Source organism: Pterocles gutturalis, unplaced genomic scaffold (assembly GCF_000699245.1).
Source record: "Pterocles gutturalis isolate BGI_N339 unplaced genomic scaffold, ASM69924v1 scaffold30521, whole genome shotgun sequence".
NCBI lineage: Eukaryota > Metazoa > Chordata > Aves > Pterocliformes > Pteroclidae > Pterocles > Pterocles gutturalis.
In genome coordinates, this window is record NW_010098782.1 from 333 (window position 1) to 21,570 (window position 21,238).

Genomic DNA, 21,238 nt, shown 5'->3' on the forward strand with positions numbered 1-21,238 from the left:
AAGTGTTTGTAAGCAGAGGGTGGCAGATGAAAGTTTCTATGTATGTGCTCCTTCATTTTTGTAGCAAGACTTCAGTGTCTGGAAGTCACAGTTACGGAGGAGGAGGCTGTGAGTTCGCTGCCATGGAGGAGTGCAGTGAGACTGGCAGGTGACCTGGCTGAAAATGGGGATCTGACACGAGGAAAGATACTTTGGAGAGGAAGTGTTTGTAAGCAGAGGGTGGCAGATGAAAGTTTCTATGTATGTGCTCCTTCATTTTTGTAGCAAGACTTCAGTGTCTGGAAGTCACAGTTACGGAGGAGGAGGCTGTGAGTTCGCTGCCATGGAGGAGTGCAGTGAGACTGGCAGGTGACCTGGCTGCTGGCTGATTGATCCCTTGGCTGATGGTTGTGTACTGGGGCAGGGGAGCTTGAGTGTCTTTGCAGAGATGGACAGTGTTTGTGATCCTTTTGGTCTATTGCATTCAGAGCAGAAAAGGAGAACCCCTCATCTTGAAATGTCTTTGTTTCCTGTTCAATCCAGAAAACTTGATTTGCCAGCTGCTGCTCTATCAGCAGCTCAGGAAAGAGATTTTGAGCTACAGGGTTATGGTTTTGAAGCTGCTCCAGAACAATTGAGAAGGCCACGAATTGTTCGAGTGGGACTGGTACAGAATAAAATTCCACTTCCCACAGACACAGCAGTGGCAGTCCAGGTACACAAACTGGGATCTGGGCTGTGTAAGTCCTGGATCGAGAAATAGCACACTTCAGTTGTTGATGTTAGAAACTCCATCATGAAATGTCTGCTGATTGTCTGGCAACATAGGACCTATCATTGTCTTAATACAATATGCTGTTAAGAGATTTCTATGACACATTCGCTTTTATTGTTTCTCAGAAACATCTTTTGTTGTGTTTACCTAGTGAATTGCCCAACCTGTTTGCAGTTTTTCCAAAGCTAAATATTTAGTGACTGATTTTGTACATTAAAATCCTTTGCCTGTATAATGAAACAGAAAATCATTTACCTGAAATCAAAAGAGATGGCAACCCATGGAAACCACAGGTGCAGGTCTTGTTTTAATTGAGAAATGTTCCATTATAGGAAAATCCATTAGAGTAAACACAGATTAAGAAAGCTGTGTTCATTATTCTTTGTACAGCAGTAAACCAAATTTTATTACGAGGTGACCATCTTCTCCTAACATCTTGGAGACAGAAGTACTGAGGTGACGTATATGGAAATAGTCTCCTAAAAGTAGCTTTAAAAAAGTAAAAGAAAATACCACATTTATAAATTCTGTATTTTTGTCCAGTGACAGGACAGAACATTTCTGAGGTTTTTGTTTTTTTTTTTTGAAAGATTGCCTGTCACAGGTACAAGTAATTAATTCAGTATATGGATCAAGTTTGTGGATTCTTTGTAGCATCTGTTAAAAAGACTGCTAGTTATAGTAATGATTTTGCCATGTAAATAAATTAACTATTTCTGTAAATCCGTCTACAGTTGTTGAGTTCATAGATCACTGTTGACTTGTGTGCTTTTTTTAATTGACGCTTGAAAGTATCAATGCAAAGGGCTACACCTATGCTTATCTTAGAAGTAGACTACTCAAGAAAAAAAGTACTTTGAAACAATATTTTTGACTAATTAATAAATGCTTTGATGTTTTTTCTTGGTAACAATCTACTTAGCTCTTAGGACAGAGGGATTGAGAAAATATGTGAGCAGGATTCAGAGATAATCAAGGAAATGGACTGTCCCTACCTCATATTTTAAGATTCTGAGTACTTTACTTTGAATTCATGTTCACTTAAACATCATTCCATAGATTGTTTACAATGAACAGCAAAATTATAATTTTTGCTGATTCTGTTAAGATTTTTACTTATTTGCAAGTCACTCAGCAGTGAGTGTATTTAAATGTTGTAACCGTGGAATTAGAATTCTATTGGATTGCTTTCTCTATTTTCAGCATCTAAATGCTTTTAAAAATCTGTATGTAACTCTTTCTATTATCAGTGCTTAGGAATGATAACTTATTGACTTATTCCCCCTGAAAGCAATGGGACTAAGTATAGAACAAGATAAATTTCATGTGAACAAAGCTTGTAAAAACAGTGAGAACATACAGCTTTTTTTATAGCGTGACACTTCTTGCAATCAGGTGGCTGCACTGTACAAACGAATTGAAGAGATTGTGGAAGTAGCTGCAATGTGTGGTGTCAACATCATTTGTTTCCAGGAGGCTTGGAGTGAGTATTTTCTGTGGTTCCTTCTAGGCTGTGAGAGGTCAAGTTCCTTCTGTTTTAACAGGTATCCTGTACTACAAGTATAGTTTGTAAGTAAACAGCAGAGATCTTCCAAGATAGAACAGTTGACTTTACTGATTTGCTTTCTAAAGTTAAAAACAAAGAGTCTTAGTTACCAGAACTGTATGGAAGATGGATGTGAAGTCTGTTACATTGATGACTGGTGTGTGCTGCAAGAGTTCTAGATGTAGGTGTGCTGCTTCTTTGTGTCATCCTTCGTGATCCTTTCCTGATTTTTTTTTTTCCTGAAACTTTAGGTTTTTTTCTAGACAGATGTTAAAATATAAAAATCTTTTTGCAATTAAAATAGAGTCTTTGAGGCTTAATAGAGGCCAAAACCAAAATGAAGGCTCAAATTGTGAAAACAGGTTAGTCACAGAAAGTGTATGCTAGTGACTGGGATTTATTTTGTATTTTTTCCTCTGATAAGGCTTCACTAAGTGCACTTCACTTCTGCTTTGCTCTGTGTGGGTCCAAAACTCTTTGCCCTTGCTAAAAATATTTTTAAATAGCTTTTGCCTTTAAACAAGGAAAACAGTTGAACCGTTCTTAAGTGTTTTAATTTTTGTATCTGTATTCATGCATGCAGTGTGTATTTCTTGACTGACATGAACACTTGTAAATTTTGTCTTCTGTTGGTGTTTTTCAGCCATGCCCTTTGCTTTTTGTACAAGGGAGAGGCTTCCTTGGACTGAGTTTGCCGAGTCAGCAGATAATGGACCGACAACAAAATTCTGTCAAGAGGTAAAAAAACCAACCAAGCAAAAAACCCCCACATCCAGCCTCCATTCCCAGCCCATAACTGTCACTGATTAGCATGGATTTCTTCTTTATGTACCAATCTTGTACCACTGAGAAAACTGAAGTAATCAAAAATAAATTTTCACCTTGCTTGATAAATATTATGATAGTCAATGAAGTAGAAATGGACAACAACTGCACTCAAGATTTATTTTTTTAAACTACTTTGCATTTATAGACTCCCTTTTATCACAGAAGGTATATGAAACTGCCCATTTAACTATTCCAGAATTTTACAAGAGAGGATGATTCTTCATATTGATATTTTTAATTGTAATTTAAAAGATGTTTCTTGCCTAGAACAGTTGAGCATTAAACAATGGTTGTGTGAAGGTATGATGATAAGAACAGCTAGCCTATTCTGAGTAGGGAACACTTTCACACAAGTCTTTTGTATTTCCCTCTGAAATGACACTAAATATAGGGGGCTTTTTATGGACCCAAGGAGATTTGTTATTGTCTGGCTCTTATTTTTCCAGAGGCTGTTGACTGCAATGGTGGCAGAGTTTATTTTTGTTTTCTGACAACTTTTTAGTAAGGAATTTAAGTTATTTTCTGAGTGATTGAAACAACAAAAGGCTGTTTTGATGTCAACTTTGCCTAGATATGCACTGACTTATTAAGCTGTTGTAGACAGCATATCTTTAGTCTGACCTAGGGCAAGTACATGTTGCTTCTTACTATGGAATTAATGACACTATGGAAGCTTGGTGAAATAAAAGAGAGAGAAGTGATTTGAAGAAAAACACAATGTGCTTGTAAACCAGCAGTGAGAAGTTGCTGTATTTCACCCTCACCCCTACGTTATTTAACATTTATAGTTAACACGTAATGCTATTTTACATTTCCCCTTTTTTTTTTCCTTTTTTTTTTTAAATAAGTGTTTTCAGTTAGCTGTGGTGTCTTTTGTTCTGTACGCTACGTGAGTTGTATACCAAAATGAAAGAATGGGGTGGGATCTATCTCCTCTTATACCTGGGAATAAATAGAGGTTGGCTTTGTAGTTTGACTATTGCTGTTAGGATGCTTTTTTTCCTGTTGTACCTTCCATTTCTAGTAGGAAGGTTTCAGGTAGAGAGGTCTCTGTGATGTATCTATCTTTGATTAAGAAACTGGCAATGTGGGCATGCCAGCGTGGGTTAAGTATTAGCCCTTGATAATGGTCAGAGTAATGTACCAGATTAAAACTTTTTAAAATCCTTTTTTATTAATAAAAAATTAAAATAATTACTGCAGGTTTGTATATAATACAAGAATTGTGTTCATTTGTATAGCTGGCAAAGAAATACAATATGGTTGTGGTATCTCCAATCCTGGAGCGAGATGAAATACATGGGGGAACTCTGTGGAATGCTGCAGTGGTCATTTCTAATTCTGGAGCTGTCCTTGGCAAAAGTAGGAAGAATCACATTCCAAGGATTGGAGATTTCAATGAGGTAAGATGCAGTATTGTCATTGTCAAGCTAGTCTTACTTTGCAGCTCTTTTTTGTGTCAGCATGTGTTGTGTCAGAGTCGTATTGGCAGGAAATGTAATGTATTTCTAGAAAATGTGGTTCGTTAAGTGCCAAATCAGTTTTTCTTAGGTGAGATTATAGTAAGTTAGTTTATCAATAATAGAGAGTGATGACTCTTAAAGGACGAATAACATTGAATCTTTGTCATGTGCTCTTCCTTGGCCTGATGGAAATCACAAAAGTAGGGAGGATCTTTAGAACACAACTCTAAGTCACAGCTTTGTTATGTTAGTTGTGCATAATTGGCCCAAGTAGTTTTTGCATGTGTGCAGTTGAGCTTGTTTTAATGGGGAAGGCAATGGTTTCATTGTTCAGGTGTGAGCATTATTTATGGTCTTGATCTCTGTTTCTCTGTGAGATTGTCTTGGAAACAAGAGTTCTTTTGCTTATGTTTCTTTAAGCAGAATCTCTTAATTCATTACGCTTCTGGCTGAATAGCTGGTTTATGGTATATTGTTTTTACTAATCGCATTACTTTGACTGTAGTCCCCAGCAGTTTTTAGGCCGACCCCCAGCATCAGCTTCAGAAACTGAACTGGTAGTGAAGGTAGTGTCAGAAGAAAGCTAATAGATCTGAAATGTGTTTAGCCATCCATAGAATTATCACAAGCAGAAAGATCAGGATTAAAAATTAACCAAAGTTAATACATTGTCTTACCTAAATAAATGTCTCCTTGTCAGCTAAAGCTAGTAATTAACAGAGTCAGTTCTTATAAGCACTGGGGCTGCTATATACCTGCAGTTGCTTTTTTTTCTCTGTCTGAATGCTCCAGTCACTAAACTGAGGCTTTACAATCCAAACTGTCTTGTTTTGGTTTTTTTTTTTTTCTTGAAACATTGTGTTCTAAGTCCTCTGGAAGTTTTGACCTGGGCTCCCAGACCTGATCAGACTGGTTTGTGTTTCTTTAGAGGAGGCTGTTAATAGGTTTCTACACAATGGACTTCTGGCACAGGCCTGTCAGTCACCAGTGTTGACTTTTATCTTAAAATAATGTTAAATATCAGAATAACTGTTAATTGGATTTGTCTTTTAGCTAGCAAAATAGTGACTAACCAACCCAGACTCTGCCAGCTCGACCAGGGAGCAATGATATCCACCCAGCAGAAAGCCATGGCCCCTCTGAGCTCTCCATCCACTGTAGCTGCCGCAGCTTCCCAGACAGAGCTCTGGTGGGAACATGCTGCCACCCGGGTGTCAGGCTGCAGGGTGTGCCCCGCTCTTATGCCAGGATGGGACAGCAGCAGTGACACACCTGCGGGAGGTGCACCCAGGTAGAGGAACCCCTCTGCTTAGTGACAGAGCTCTGGGAGGAGGTGAGTAGGTTGAGGAATATCGGGGAGTTTGAGAGAGAGAGAGACTACTGGCATCACACCCTACCTTCCCTGAGACAGGTCCAACAGGCAGACAGGACACGTGGATAAGGAGGATTCCTGGAGTGTGTGGAAGATACCTTCCTGACACCGCTGGTGAGTGAGCCAACTAGGGATGGTGCCCCTCTGGACCTGTTGTTTGCGAACAGAGCAGGACTTGTGGGTGATGTGATGGTTGGAGGCTGTCTTGGGCATAGTGATCATAAAACGATAGTTTTTGATTCTTGGAGAAGTAAGGAAGGGGTCAGCAGAACTGCTGCCTTGGACTTCTGGAGGGCAGACTTTCACCTGTTCAGGAGACTGGTTGACAGAGTCCCTTGGGAGGCAGTCCTGAAGGGCAAAGGAGTCCAGAAAAGCTGGACGTTCTTCAAGAGGGAAATCTTAAAGGCGCAGGAGCAAGCTGTCCTCATATGCCTAAAGACAAGCTGGTGGGGAAAAAGACTGGCCTGCATGAACAGAGAGCTTTGCCTGGAACTCAAGGGGAAAAAATGAAGAGTTTATGACCTTTGGAAGAACGGGCAGGCCATTCAGGAGGACTGCAAGGATATCGTGAGGTTATGCAGGGAGAAAATGAGAAGGGCCAAAGCCCAGCTAGAACTTAATCTGGCTACTGCTGTAAAAGACAATTAAAAATGTTTCTATAAATGCATTACCAACAAAGGAGGGCTGAGGAGAATCTCCATCCTTTATTGGATGCGGGGGGAAACATAGTGACAAAGGATGGCGGCCTCAAGTTGCACCAGGCGAGGTTTAGATTGGATATTGGGAAAAATTTCTTCAATTTCTTCCCTGCCCAGGGAAGTGCTTGAGTCACCATCCCTGGAGGAATTTAGAAAATGTGTGTGTAGATGTGGTACTTGGGGACATGGTTTAGTGGTGAACTTGGCAGTGCTAGGTTAACGGTTGGACTTGATGATCTTAAAAGTCTTTTCCAACCTAAACAATTCTGTGATTCTATGAGTCTGTATAAAATACAAGCACTAATAAAAATTAATTTTGGTTACTTTCCACATTCTTGATTTGTTCCTTGTGCAATCAAACTGAAAGTGAATTTCTGTTGCTTGTGCTAAAATATGATGTCTTTCAGTTTTCCAAACAGTGTTTTGTGGAGCATCAACAGATTCCAAGAAAATTCTTGTTTCCAACTATGAAACTGTAATGAAAGGCACCTAAAAAAAGAAAATATTTTTTACTTTTCCGTGTGAGGTATAAATAGAGTTTCAGTAAGAGTTTTGCCATAATTCCTAAAAGGAGTTAGTTCTTATAATTCTAAATGTCAGAATTGCCACAAAACAATCTATTTAGATCTTGCAGGGATACTACAATGATTTGACATTGCTTTTTGTATCTAACTCGTTACAGAAGCAAGTCGTGTTTACCCAAAACAGCACTGTCTTTTTAGTTAGTTTTGTTAGCAAAGCATGAAGTCCATTCTTCCAAGCTGGGTTCTGATAGAGGAACTTTAGAAATCACCAAGACTACAGGGAAGGATTATGCTCATCTGTGTTACTTTAATGTTTTTTCTTGATCAACAAAGGTAACCCCCAAGGAAGGGTTGAATTTGAAATTATTCTTTGTGGATTGTGTCTGTAGAGCAGATAGAGAAAAGAGCCTTGTTAAAATCATCCTGGTTGAATTGGTGGGAACTAAATAGAATGGGGAAAGAGCTGGGCTGTAACCTATTCAGCCATGTGTGGGAGGGCATATAAATAAACAAAAATCAGTCCTTCTTGAGACATCACAGTTTGTTGCTGTGGAGATGATTGTGACCTCTGGTGAGGAATAAAGAAATAAGAACTGATTCATTCCCTGAAGCAACATTCTTGTTTTTCTTCTCCTATTGTAATAAAAGAAAACTGAGAACAGAAGAAAAAATGGAAATATATTCAATCAGCAGAATTGTTTTGAAAAAGGATTGTGTGAGTGTCCACCACATGGTGTGCTCTCTACAGACCTGAAAGGAGATAAAATCAGTGCCCAAGGGACTGTGCAATTTCATGAGACCTGATAATAAGTAAGAAACGTGAGATGTCACATTTACTGGGCACACTGAACCTCTAGTCCCTCTTGGTTTCAGAAGAGGATCCTCCTGTATCTATCATGCCATTCTTCAACACTTAGATGAGGCCCTAGTTTGTTCCCCAGCTGTAATTGTACTTGCTTTAGGCCTGATGTGGTTCTGCTCCCTTCAAGACCAATGGCAGTGGTTGTTACAACGGACAGATAGTTTCAATAAAAAGGGAATTGCTTTACAACACACCTTTCTTGTAAAAGAGACGTGCCCTGTTAGGTCAGGCTGGTGGATTATGTACGTTGCTTTTCTGTCTCTGAGATTGTCACAAAAGGTAATATTAGGAGTAAGTGTGGCCACTCTGCAACTTTCGTACTCCCTCGGTATCCACAGCCATTGTATTGGGGATGTTGGATTGGGAATGTTCCTGTCTATTTCATTTTTATCTGTGGGTCTTTTATCAATGACTTTGTCTAATCGCTCACAAGGCGGTTGCCCCACCCCCTTCATCATTTCAGTTGCCTTTGCTTATTCCACCTCTAGTGTATCCTTACTGAGATGCAAACACTAGAATTGCCCAGAGTACTCAAGCTATGGGCACACAAAATTCTTATAAACCAGCAAAACCATGTTTTCTGTTACGTTTCAATACCCTTCCTGTTGATGTCTGAGATTTTCTTGGGTTTTTGACTACAGTGAGCACTAAGCAGACAGCTGTCAGTGACTCCGCACATACCATCTAGGAAGAAGCATTTTTGTACATTTCATTTAGAATATCTGTGTGAATTTTTTGTCTCAATGGCTGTTAACAATGCACTATCCTTCTCTTCACCAGTGCCTTTTACAGGAACCAGTGCTTTTCTGACTGTTCAGAAATGTTTGATATGATGAGATAAAAGTTTGCATCATATGGTAAATGGGATCTTTTAACTCAACGGTTGGCTTCAGTTTCTTCAAGGAGTGTTCTCTAGATTTATTCAAGGCTTCAATTTGTTTAGAGCAATAGGCATATAGGAAATTTAAATAATCAATCTCAGCTATACACAGATATTTCCTTATAGCATTCATAAAATTACTGCATGCCATTACATAACAAGCCGATGTAAAGGAATTCCATGTTCTTTAAACAGCGTTCATCATCTCTCTCTTTACTCAGAATCAAAGGATTGTGATGACTTAGGAAAATTTTCTTATGCAGTGAAAAGAGAGGTGCCTAAAGTTTGGTGATTTGTGGATCTCTTAAGCTTCTGTAGAAGTTTCTAGCATTAATAGAAGTGTTTATGTAAAAATCAGACAATGCTGAGGTGTAGTATGAGTGAAGGGAAACAGAAAGGGGCTTGAATTTGATCTCAGCAGCCTAAGAGAGACACTTTTTGCTATATACCTGTTACCAGCTATGTACTAAATGAAAGGTGGTGTCCTTGCTTATGGTCTAATGACTTGAAGCTGGTAATCAGAAATTGGTAAGTGTCAAAACAATGGTGGGGTTACTTCTTTTTGCTTTTTTAAGAACTGTATTTTTTTGTTTGTTTTGTTTGTTTGTAGTCTACTTACTATATGGAAGGCAATACAGGACACCCAGTGTTTCAGACACAGTTTGGAATGATTGCTGTGAATATCTGCTATGGGCGCCACCACCCTCTGAACTGGCTCATGTTTAGTATGAATGGAGCAGAGATCATCTTTAACCCTTCAGCCACTATTGGAACACTCAGGTAAAATGCAAACTGATTTAGGGAGTTGCACACTTTCTGGATTAACTGAACTTCTGAGCCCCTTGCTGGGACCTCAAAGGCACGTTGATGAGGTCTGGGAACAGATATCACCTCCTTGTTCTGCCTTCATGAAGGAATCTGCATTCGTCTCCACCTGGAGTTTTGGGCTACCAGTCTGCTCATGGTCACTAATTCTTGTCCAGAACTTGAGTTGTGCATCTTCAGGTCTTTTATCTCTGAGACAGAGTTAATTAGCATCCAGCTGGTGTTCTGAAAACTAATGAGAGTTTATTTAGATTATCTATATAATGTTTTTGGTTTATGATAGGCAGTAGTAATTTACATTCAGGCTCAGTTTGCCAGCTTGCATCGTTCACCTGGGAGCCAATGAGTATGCTATCAAATTGCAGTTTTCAGAGCCAAGCTGAGAAACCCTTTTCTCAGAAACATTTTTTTCTTTAACTGCTGGCAATTTTGTGATTATTAGGCCTCTTGAACCAGACTTAACCAGTGTAAACTGTTTCCCTGGAGATTAATGTTCTGCAGATTGACAATAATTGCACCCTACTGACTTGATTTCCTAAAAGAAAAAAGAAAACCAGCTCAGTGTGCTAAGGAAATACACTTCTTAGCTAGCCCATAATGATTAATTTATGGATTAGATCTTGAATATTCTTTGCCTCTCCATTATCAGCATCAGTCACATTGCAATATAGTAAACTTTGAATGTGCCGTGCTTCCAAAGTATCGTCTGACACAGGCTGTGTATTGCTTGAGATACTATAATATGATGCAAAATAACTGCATTTCTTTGGGGCTGAGGGGGACTTCTTTAGATAAAAACCTTGTAGAAATTGTTTCTATTGTTCTTTATACCACTCTTCTTGACAAAATGACCATGCCTGCCTTTTATTCTTGTTGTATTCTGTTCTTTGCCATACTACTCAATATTTTCAAATTCCAAATTAGACTATTTGTAAATTTAGGTATGGGATTCCAGAATGTGTCTACACATCATTTTAACCCATCCTAGAACGACTGTGCTTTTTCTTTTTTTCTCTTTTTTTTTCCCTAGTAACAGTGGGCTCTGAAAAGTAATTTAGTGATGTGTGATGTTTACATATATATGACTGAGGAAGTGATATTACTTTATGCTTAATTATAAGTATTAATATTCTTAACCCTTTTCAGCATAAGAGGTTACCTTTGTTACAGGGTGGGGGAGTGGGTGGGAGAAGTCTGGCTTTGCAGGGTTTTTTGGAACAAAGACATTTCCTTTGTGAGTTAAAAAAATATGTTTTGGGCTAGCTGAACTCTCTTTTGAGTTTCTAGCTCCAAATATAAGTTTTTAGGAAGCTAACAGGAGTATATGTCATTGTTAGTGATGATGTTGTAATACAAGTATGATATCCAGCAGGAAACAGAAAAAGAAGACGTATTAATCTCTTGCAGTACTAAAAATTCTTTCTCGTTTCTCTTCTCTCTCCCTTCCCTGGGCTTGTGTGCATGGATTTATTGCAAAATACTTTCATTTTTATTTCTCTAAACATAGAGGAAGAGATTTTTCCAGTGTCAGTGTTTGTAAACCTTAGTGTATGAAATGTTCTGGCAATATAGACTTGCTAACTGGATATACAAGATGATAGGAGAGTTAGAAATGTAACAGGAATGTCTTCTTTTTAGCATTTTCCATTTCTTCAGGATTCCTCCAATCCCGTCGCTCTACCTGTTTAATGTGAATTTGGACTTGTTCTGTCTCTGTGACAAGGTCCAGGAGTATTAATCCAATTTTTGTTGCTGACCATCTGGAAAATTCTGAGGATGATGAACATACATAATAGGGTACAAATGGTGGAAAAACAGATAAGAAGCGTAAAATTTTCACAGCCAGCTCTGATGCAGAGAACCATGTATTTGCACATCTGGAGGGTAGAACTGTAGGTTAGACGTGATATTTGGTCATTCAAATTGCCTTTAATACTTTTTGGTATAAAAGATAATTTAGGTTGAGTAGTGTTGGAGAATGTCATTTGAAAAGAGTTGAATGAATACATAACGCTTTTGGGGCATTTATGTCACTATTGGAATAATATTTGTGATGTTTATCCACTTATAGCCCATTAACAGGAGAGCAAACAGAAATTACCCTGTTGTCATACAGCAGTTCATTGGTACTCTGTGCTTCAGGCTCTCTTAATTGTTGGCTTTCACTTGATTGTTTTTAAGTATATAATTTTTATTGCAGGAAGAGGACTCTTGAGGCCCATGTAAAAACTGTCTCTGGGGTCACTTCTTGGCTATAGCCTTTTTTTCCTGTCTCTCTTCTTCTATGAAATTGTAATTTGCTGGAGCTTTTCAATAAAACCCCTTTTTCTTAGAAAAGCTCACTGCCAGACTCAAAGCAATTGAGAAAAGATGCAATAAACCAAGTCCTTTCAATCACTCCAGTAACCATCTCCTAGGATTCTTGAGTCTGTCTGGGAGAACAATGTGTCAGACGCTTGCAACCTTGTCTTGATACTCAGAATCTGTCAGGTACATGCTGTCACAGGAGCGTACAAATTTTTATCACCTTTGTTTTGAAGCTCTGAGTACTTACAGACCTCCTATTAACTAGTCTGATCCCTGCCTGTGTAGCAAACTATTTAATAAAAAGAAGACTATTTCAGTTTTAACATCAGTCAAAATTGAAGTCTCCTTTGGAAAAGAGGTGGCAGCTTGTAAAAGAGAAGGAATTTTTTATTCCTCATTTCTTAGTTCTTAGTTTTATGTGAAGTTAGTGACTGGTTTAATAGCTGATTACTGGGAAGTTACTGGGATGCTTTTGTTAAACATGCTTTCTTTTTCATCAGCCTACCATGGGAAAATGACTTACTGGAAAGTGCAATGAAAACTGTGGTTGAAATAACAGAAGTAAGAAATTGTGGTGGAAATTGATTTTTCTTTTCCTTTAATTTTTTCATTATTCCCATAATTATTTTTTTTCATTCACTGCTGCCAAAGCCCCTCCTGGACCATTTTGGGAAAAAAGGAGCAACTTGTGTGAATCTCTTACAGCTTTGCTGCAGAATTGTGTTTGGTATGTTGAAAGTTAGTGGAATGCGAAAGCACATGTGTAAATCCTGTGCATAATTCGGAGTGTAAAACATTTTACACTCTTAATTGGTTTGAAAGCTTGAGATGTGTTATTTTTTTTCTCTTTTTTTGCCATGACAAAGCCATATTTACCAATTTATCAGACAGTATTGTTTATACCTGTATTTGAGCAGAAACTAATTCTAGTGCTTGGCTGTGTCTGTGGGGAGATTTTGATTCTAAGAGCAAGATCAGTCTTAGTAGCTAATTTTGGCTTCTTTGACAGAAAATGTACAGTGTGAGACAGTCATAATCTAAATTTAGCTCTGAAGTAGGCAAGTGGTGAATACCTGCCTCCTCTTTTGTGTATTGCAGCGAGTCACTGTGGCCAATTGAAGCAAGAAATGCTGCCATAGCGAATCACTGCTTTACGTGTGCCATCAACAGGGTGGGAACGGTATGTATCTTCAGTTTGTTATTTCATTGTATAATGTAGGTCCTGCAGCATGAGTTAAGGTAATGAACTGAGTAGCACTAGAATGCAGAGATTCCTTTACTGTGTAACTACTGTATTAGTGTTTATAATAGGATTTGAAGATAGACAATGATAAAGAGATTGAGAATGCTTTCTTGCTGGAAGCCTGCTTTTTGGTTGCAGCTGCGTCCTGTTCTTGAATTGCTCTCTTTGTAATAGGCACCTGCCCTTTTGCTAATTCTCCTAGTTTTTATGGTGAAATCAGTATTCTTTCAGCCCAAAGGACTGAAAATGAAATACATCCTCAAGTCAGTGGTACACAAATGGTTGCTGTTGTACAGATACTACCTCTTTCTGCACATTGAAATTCTCTAATGAAAATTAATATTGCACACAATTCTTGCCTTCAGATTAGTCCAAATCGCCTACCTGTGTGTCCTTTTATAAGGTTCCCTGCAAAAATCCAGACTTGTTCTTGCTGTTATATGAATACATTTGCCTTCTTTTGTGATCTGCAAATATGTGTTTGGTTAAATGTCCCTTCTTTTGCCTATTCTTTAGACTTGTGAAACTGATATGGGACATGTTCCCCAAAGTGTGTGACCAACACGCAGTGATACAGAAAGATCTTGTTTTCTAGCCCATCCGTCATAGAAACTAGGACCCTCTCATGATTCCCTTTAGACAGTGCTGATAGTATGCCAGAAAAAAATCTTAATAGATTTACATAAACTTCCATACTAAGTGTGGTAGACTAGCAAGGATTTCTTGAATGAAATGGAATTGTACTGCCACCTACAGACTCCTCTTATTTCACAGGAATACTACAAAAATGCCTTTACTTCTGGAGATGGTGGAAAAGGTATGTTCAGAAATCACATTCAGTGGTTGCTAATAATTATTAACTAGAAAGTCTGAAAAAGAAATGATAGCTCTCCTGCAAGTGTCTATCCCATGACAGCTGTGGTAGCTAGCAAGTGCTTTACTTAGGATTGCTGTTTTGTAAGCTGGAGAGAAGCAGCACTTCGTATTAAAGCTGGTGGTACCATGGTATGTAGTCACCAGAAGTTCATGTCTAAGGTTTCTATATGCTTTCAGAGGACTAAGGATTTTGGAGTCAATGCAGTACTGTCAGACTGGACGACAGAAATCCTGCAAAACAGCCTGTATTGTCAAGTGCATGCATGACACTTCATTTGTAGTTTTAAGATTATTAACAGTAATAGCCCTAGCCTGAATCCCCAGCTAAGCCATTTTTCCCTGTTTCATGTTTGATGGAAGTTAAAGAAGAGAATGCTCTAAGAAGAGAATTCTCCAAGAAAAGCATGAGATTTGCTTGCATATAGTTCACTTATGTGTTGAAAAACTATTATTTGTCCTGTGACAACCACGGCAGCTTCTGGCTTAATCTGGAGTGGGCCTGAGCTTTTTTTTTTTTTTAGCTAGTTTTGGAGCTAAGTGTTTATAGCAGCTGCATCAAAAAGGTCAGTGGTATCGATTGCTTAGCAGTACACCATAGGTGGCTGATTTTGTCACAGCTCAGAGTTATAGAATATGAAGTGAGGTTTTTTTCTGTGCCTCAAGTCCCAGTGTTTTCACTTCTGACTTTGCGTTGAAAAAGAGATGCACCTCTGTCAGCTGTTTTGGAAATGTATGATTTGACAGAATTCATTCAAATTGTAAATAAAAAACTATGAAAGCAAAGCCTGTACTTTAGTTCAGAGACTTAATAATGGCAAGGCATAATAATGCATTATTTAAAAGGCAACACAATAAGTTTTTTCCTGTTAATTAGATGTATGCGAAAGCTGTACCATGCCTGAAAGTAACTACTGGTCAAAACTGCAGTTACCTTAGGATTGTGCTGGGAATTTTCAGGATGATATCTTGCTTAAAGCACAGTGAATGAGCAACCACAAGAAATTGAGCCAGATTTTATGGGATACTGCATGTTAAGTTGTGTACGTATTTGCAGATAGCATTACATGCTTTTCAAAAATTTCTTTAAGCACACCATGACTTGGGCTATTTTTATGGCTCGAGTTACGTAGCTGCACCAGATGGCAGTAGGACCCCAGGACTCTCTCGCATTCAGGATGGACTTCTGGTGGTAGAGATGGATCTAAATCTTTGCCGGCAAGTCAGTGACAAATGGAATTTTAAGGTAAGCCTGCTTATAAAGAAAAAAACTTGCATATGATATTAGAACAAACAAGCTTTCACAATGATCATATAATCTTACAATAGTTAAAAGGCAGTCTTTTTTCTTTTTTTAACAGTCTGAAGCTTAAATTGTTGAACTAATTAACAGGATGTTCTGGAGGCCAAAAGCATGAACAGATTCAGAAAAGGAATAGCCAAATTCAGGGAAACTAGGCCAATAGCTTTTAAATGAAAAACTTAGACTTTGGACCTTAAGTATGGATTGCCAGGAGCTCCAAGGACTGCTAGGGGAACCGTGTGTAGTTTCCTTATGCAAGGTACATAGGCATTTGCCGCTGACCTGAGATGGGCCTTTGATCTGGCATAATAGGGTAGGTTTTTATGTTCTTGTAGACGTAACTTGTCAGTTTTGGTGAAGTGCAAACTCACAGTGTTAACTGCTTGAATTTGTGGACATATTGAAGCCACAGAGAAAGAACAGTGTACATTCATCTCTGAAGCATCCTAATACACTTTTGAATTAATCTAAATTAGATTAAGACTACTAAAGCCACGTGAAGAAGCTTGCAGTCAACTTATTTATTAATTTTTTTTGCATTCTGAGATAAAGCTAATTTGGATAATCTGTCCTGAGGGTGTGATTTGATTTAATTTGTCTAGCAGCAGTGCTGGTTTAGGAATTGCCACCTCAGCACTGCAGTTTGCTAACCCTTCAGTTGTGCCAGTACAAGCTATGTGGGGTGCTATATTGTATACTGGTTTAGTGGAGTGACCAGATTTTGTTTTTTTAAACAAACAAACTACAGTCTAGTTTCTTCTTTTAATCTGATCAAGTTTATGGCAGGCCCCATAAATATTCTGTTGGAGCAACAAAGAAGGCAAGCAAAGGGAGAAAAGAGATGGCAACTTCTTAAATAGGCTTTGTTGATGCAGAAAACATCTTGTTTACTTCTGTGGAGACAGGTCTTTCATTCTAGTTCTCAGTACTGCTAGAAACTAGAATTTTTTCCTATCCACTCTTAAGATCAGCGTGATTTGAATCCTAACAAAGTAGACCAGAACTCCTGGCTAGCAACCATCACAATATATGTGGGTTCTTCAGTGATAATCTAGTATTTTAAATAAGTAATCATTTGCAAGGAATGTTGATTTTTGCACACATTATTGCAAGCAGACATTTTATAGAGCTGCTTTATTAGGAACCACCTCATGCATTACAATATAGTGCAATATCTAACGTGTTTTGATTTCAATTTGATGTAAGAATACAATTTTTCTGTGATTTAAAATGCTGAGTGAACTTTTTAATGAAAACATAGTCATTTCTTAGCTAGAGCTGAATTTCTTTGGTAATGCTACCAATCCATATGTAGGGACTGAAGACAAAAAGTGATTTCAGGTTGTCTTCTGGACAGAATTGCCATTGTTATTTTACAGACATGTGTGGTAGGTATATGGTTGTTGACATAGTGGAATTAAATTGTGCTGAGAGATTCCCGTTTTTTTTAAGTCAAGACAGGCATTTAGTTTTGCTTTGCCACTGAAATCTGAGGCCCTTTTTGCAGAGCAGAGATTTAGCGTGGCAGGAAGCACATGGGGCATCGCTTATAACAGCTTAGTAGGGGTATCTGAACAAAAGCAATTGTATTGATTAGGAGAAACAAACAGTAAAAGCAAAACACTGACCTTTAGCTGTTTTATATAGAATTGCTTATTTTTTGTTGTCTTTAAGTCTTGTGCTTTCAGCACTTTAGTTTTATGTTGATGGTGTGGATTGCTGCTGTTGGTCTTTTGGCACGTGAGGCAGAGCTGTGGCTTTTGTTTATATGACAGGGAATATCTATTTCCTTTTCCTCTCATTTGTGGCCAAGACAGAGGTGGTTCTTGATATGAGGGGAATGAGGAAGTATGAAGTAATTGTTTATCCACCGCAGAAAACCCTTTATAGCCAGTAGGATCCTATTTAACTTGCTCTGGTATCTGCAGTTTGCATTCAATGATGCCTGAAAGGGGCATTAAGTAGAATGTCTTTGATAAACTTAACAGCAGCAAAACAGTTAAAGAAATTGTCTTCATTACACCCTGGCAAGAAGGAAGTAGTTTGCCCCTCTCAGGGCCAGTGTTGTAGACTGTCCACTTCAGAAGGGGGGAGTGCACCACATAAGGTGCTATATTGCAGCCTCCTAGCTTACTGTATCACCCAAAGAAATTAAAATATATTATTAATGGATAAAGTAAGAGCAACCCAAATACCATCAGTGGCTCGTATGCAAACATTGCTGGCAGCAGGGTTCATTAGTTGTCAAGGTCATAATACGAAGACAATTACAGATACGCTCCTTTGCCTTCACTGACATAACTTACGTAAAAGAGAATATTGTTGATGTGAGGAAAGTAAGTCCACCTTTCACATTTAACTTTCAGCTATCCAGGATAACCAGAATAGCCTCAAGTAATTAGTCAACAGACATGACTGTCAATGAAGGAGAGTTGCAAAGCAGGAAGGTGTTTGTTAATTTTAATTAAGTTTTACTTTTTAGTGTGGAAATGCACTTCTGTTTTTTGGGTAGAAGTATGGTTTTAGGCAACACCATGTGTGTTCTTTTATAAAAGTGTATTAGTTTATGCTAAGGCACTGGTCTTGCATTTTGAGTGAATTATGATTTTACTGTTTGGGGCAATTAAATAATACATCATCATAAAAAATGGTGGATATAAATATTTTGTACTGAAGTGCTTTCGTATCACTAAAAGAACTGAAGCTTTGATTTTTCTTTTCCAGATGACTGGTAGATATGAAATGTATGCAGACAAGCTCACTGAAGCAGTCCAGCCTTATTTCATACCCAATGTAATCAAAGGATAAGAGGGAGTATCTCATAGCAGTCAAATGTTACATAACAAATTAAAAGGTACTGTTGGATGATAGCTTTACTGTAGATCACAAGTCATTATTTTAATGCTGTCATTTTAATTTCCGGTAACCGACTTTTAAGTAACAAGATTCAAACCTGTATTGAGTAAAATAATTGAAAAATTGTTTCTTGAGGGTTGTCATTTACACTAAAATGTGTAATTAAATTTTTGTCATTTTAAATAAGCTTTGCATTGTGTGTCTGTTTATAGAAACCCTAGCTAAAGAATAGGCAAGGCTCATGCAGTTGCCTACTTCTCAGAGTAAAAGTAAAGCCATGGAGTTGCTATTTGGGATCAGGATGGGTACTGAACACTACTTCCCTGGAGCTGCACTTGAACAGCTGTTGAATATAGATAATAACAATACACTTGCTCTTCTCACCTACTAGTGTATATTGAAAATTTTGTTTTGTATAATTCAAGTCATGCAGTAGGTATTCAGGAAGTGCAGAATGAATATCATTTATAGCCTAGCAACTTTATATATGAATTTACAGCTGAAATAAGTATTGAAACTCTTTTCCAAATTACAATTTCAGCTGTCCCATTTCCAGTTAAGTATATAATATGTCCTCTAAAGATTTTCCAACATTTTTCATAAGCTAGTTAATAAACACACTTGCTACATTACGTTACAGGGTTACCTGTGACTTTAAACCTTTATTGAGAATGGCTTAATTACAAATAAAAATATATTTATGTATAAAATCCCTGCATGTAAAATACCCCTTCCTTTGCTATTGACATCATGAAAGAAACAAAGTGAGAAAACATTTTCAGAATGAGTATTTTGAGAAGACAATGTTGTAGGAAACAAAGTTTCAGAAAACGCAGCTGTTCTGAACACTTGGGCAGTGAGCTTCTTTTTAAACTGATTTTATGTCATATAATACTCAGTCTTTTCACTTGGCTTCTGCTGCTTCCTTGTGTTTCCATCTCTCATAACTATCTTCCATTCAGCGGCTAATAGAGATCCTGCTGTAATGGTGGAGTGCTCCTTTTGTCTGTATTAGCTTAAACAGCTTTGTTTCTTTATCTTTCAGTTTTCTTAAAGTATTTAAACCCTAGGTACCAAACATTTAACAGCCAATATTATTACAGGAATCTGTGTATCTGTGCACTTTAGAACACTTAGCATGCCCTTATTTATGTTCATGTTTTATGTATAAGCTCAAGATCCGCATTTGGATAACTGAACCAGTAAGAGGCTACATGTCAATTACAAGCCTTTTTTTAAGAATTGTTTTTATTTATCTAACCAAGCCAGTTCTAAAATAATTCCGGTGGCAGTTTAATGGTATTGAATTAACTACCTACCTCCAAATGCATGGGTTAAGGAAGCAGTCCATCAACCTGTAGTTTACATACCTGTTAATTAGCAACACAGCTAATGCAATCTCTCTAAATCAAACATTATGAATTTGGACTTGGACAAAAAAAAAAAATCACAGATCAGTAGCTTTCTGGTGACTTATTTTGGAGGAATCGGAAGGCATAATCTATAATAGGTCTTGTACATTTTTTCTGGGATTCTGCTGGTGGCACTAACGTACTGGTTCTACTGCTCACAAATCACATCCTAGGTTTTACTTGTTTTGCAAGTAAAAGTGCCAGAATGTATTCCAGCTTCACCAACAAAAGCAAAATTTGATACACTGAAAACTTCTTGTCACATACTTTTTTGTTTGGAACTTTTTTAAGCCTATTGCATTTTAAATGTCTGTTACTATTTTTAGCCTTTGTACAAAGGAGCACTCTTGATTCTGCTAAGCATACTTATGGAACACTTTCCAGATCCTTTTCAGTAAGTCAACAACTGATAACAGAAAATGTTTTCTCTTAGAAAAAAAATTTTACCATACTGAAAGTAGATTCTTATTTATTATTTCCACCACTAAATAACAATCTCCTTTTAGTGTTATTCCACACAGTTCCAGAACTTGAAAAGTTCTTCTCGTAAAACCATGCCAAAGGTGTGGGATTTCTGTCTTAACTGCAAAATAAAATTTCGCTAGCTTTACATCAGTATCAACAGATTTTTCTAACCACTTCAACATAGGTGGGAGATCAAGACTTCTAGGAAATTTTGATGGATGAATCTGAAATAGGTGGATGTTTCTTGTATTTTACAATGTTCCTTTGCAAAGGAATAAAACCCAGGTAATACATGAAAGGATTATGAATGGGTGGCAAACAATTTCACTTGATAATGTCTGAATACAGTAACTCAATTTAATCTGAAGACAGCTGTAGTATAAGACCTAGAAAACCCGAGTTCTTGCCTTTTTTGTTGTAGCAAAGAGAAATTTGTATTCCCTCTTCTCTTAATTGATTTGAACTCTTCCTAGAAGGTCACTGAACTAATATGAATAGCAAAAATTTGGCTCAAATTATGATTCAGCATTTTACTTATAATCCAGTCCATGCTGTCAGGTATTTACAATTTACACACAAAATGTGTACCATTAGTGTGGATGATCATTTTCTGTATTTGCTTAGTAAGTTTAAAGTTTGTATTTAGAATGGATTTTGCAGAAACTTGCATGTGTGGGTGTCATAATGATCAGAGGTTTTTTTAAAGAGCAATAAAGACTTCTAGGTACAAATAAAAGATCTTCACTTAAACTTTTGGGGCAATACACAGCTCTGAGTAGTCATTCTAGGGGATTTAGCCAAAAGAGATTGAGTTGTAGTACAAGGGAACAATACCAATAACTACAATTCAAAATTTAATGCAGTGGGATGAATGCTGAATCTGTGTAAGGAGAATTTGGTACAGGGAAAATTTCCTTGAATAAATGTTTTGTTCCTACTATGCAGACAATACTGATGAGCCAGCAAGCCATTTTTTGTTATTTAAAAGTGGCACTTAATAATTTTTGCCTTCCATAATACCCTGCTG

At 37.6% G+C, this 21,238-nt stretch overlaps 1 protein-coding gene across 1 annotated transcript; it reads left to right on the forward strand.

The window, feature by feature from the left end:
• Positions 1 to 427: 427 nt before the first annotated feature.
• On the forward strand, positions 428 to 18,396 carry UPB1 (ureidopropionase, beta). The gene is made up of 9 exons (XM_010074138.1): positions 428 to 694; positions 2,150 to 2,237; positions 2,944 to 3,038; positions 4,370 to 4,531; positions 9,538 to 9,707; positions 13,158 to 13,239; positions 14,077 to 14,119; positions 15,267 to 15,421; positions 18,203 to 18,396. The coding sequence occupies exons 1-9, from the start codon at positions 428 to 430 to the stop codon at positions 18,284 to 18,286; spliced, it is 1,146 nt and encodes a 381-aa protein (XP_010072440.1). The 3' UTR covers positions 18,287 to 18,396.
• The last annotated feature ends 2,842 nt before the right edge of the window (positions 18,397 to 21,238 follow it).

Excerpts from the sequence above, each read along its gene's own strand:
- UPB1 (XM_010074138.1), top strand. The coding sequence starts at position 428 with ATGGACAGTGTTTGTGATCCTTTTGGTCTATTGCATTCAGAGCAGAAA. Across the intron at positions 695-2,149 it reads ACACAGCAGTGGCAGTCCAG|GTGGCTGCACTGTACAAACG; the intron begins GTACACAAACTG and ends TCTTGCAATCAG. Across the intron at positions 9,708-13,157 it reads GCCACTATTGGAACACTCAG|CGAGTCACTGTGGCCAATTG; the intron begins GTAAAATGCAAA and ends TGTGTATTGCAG.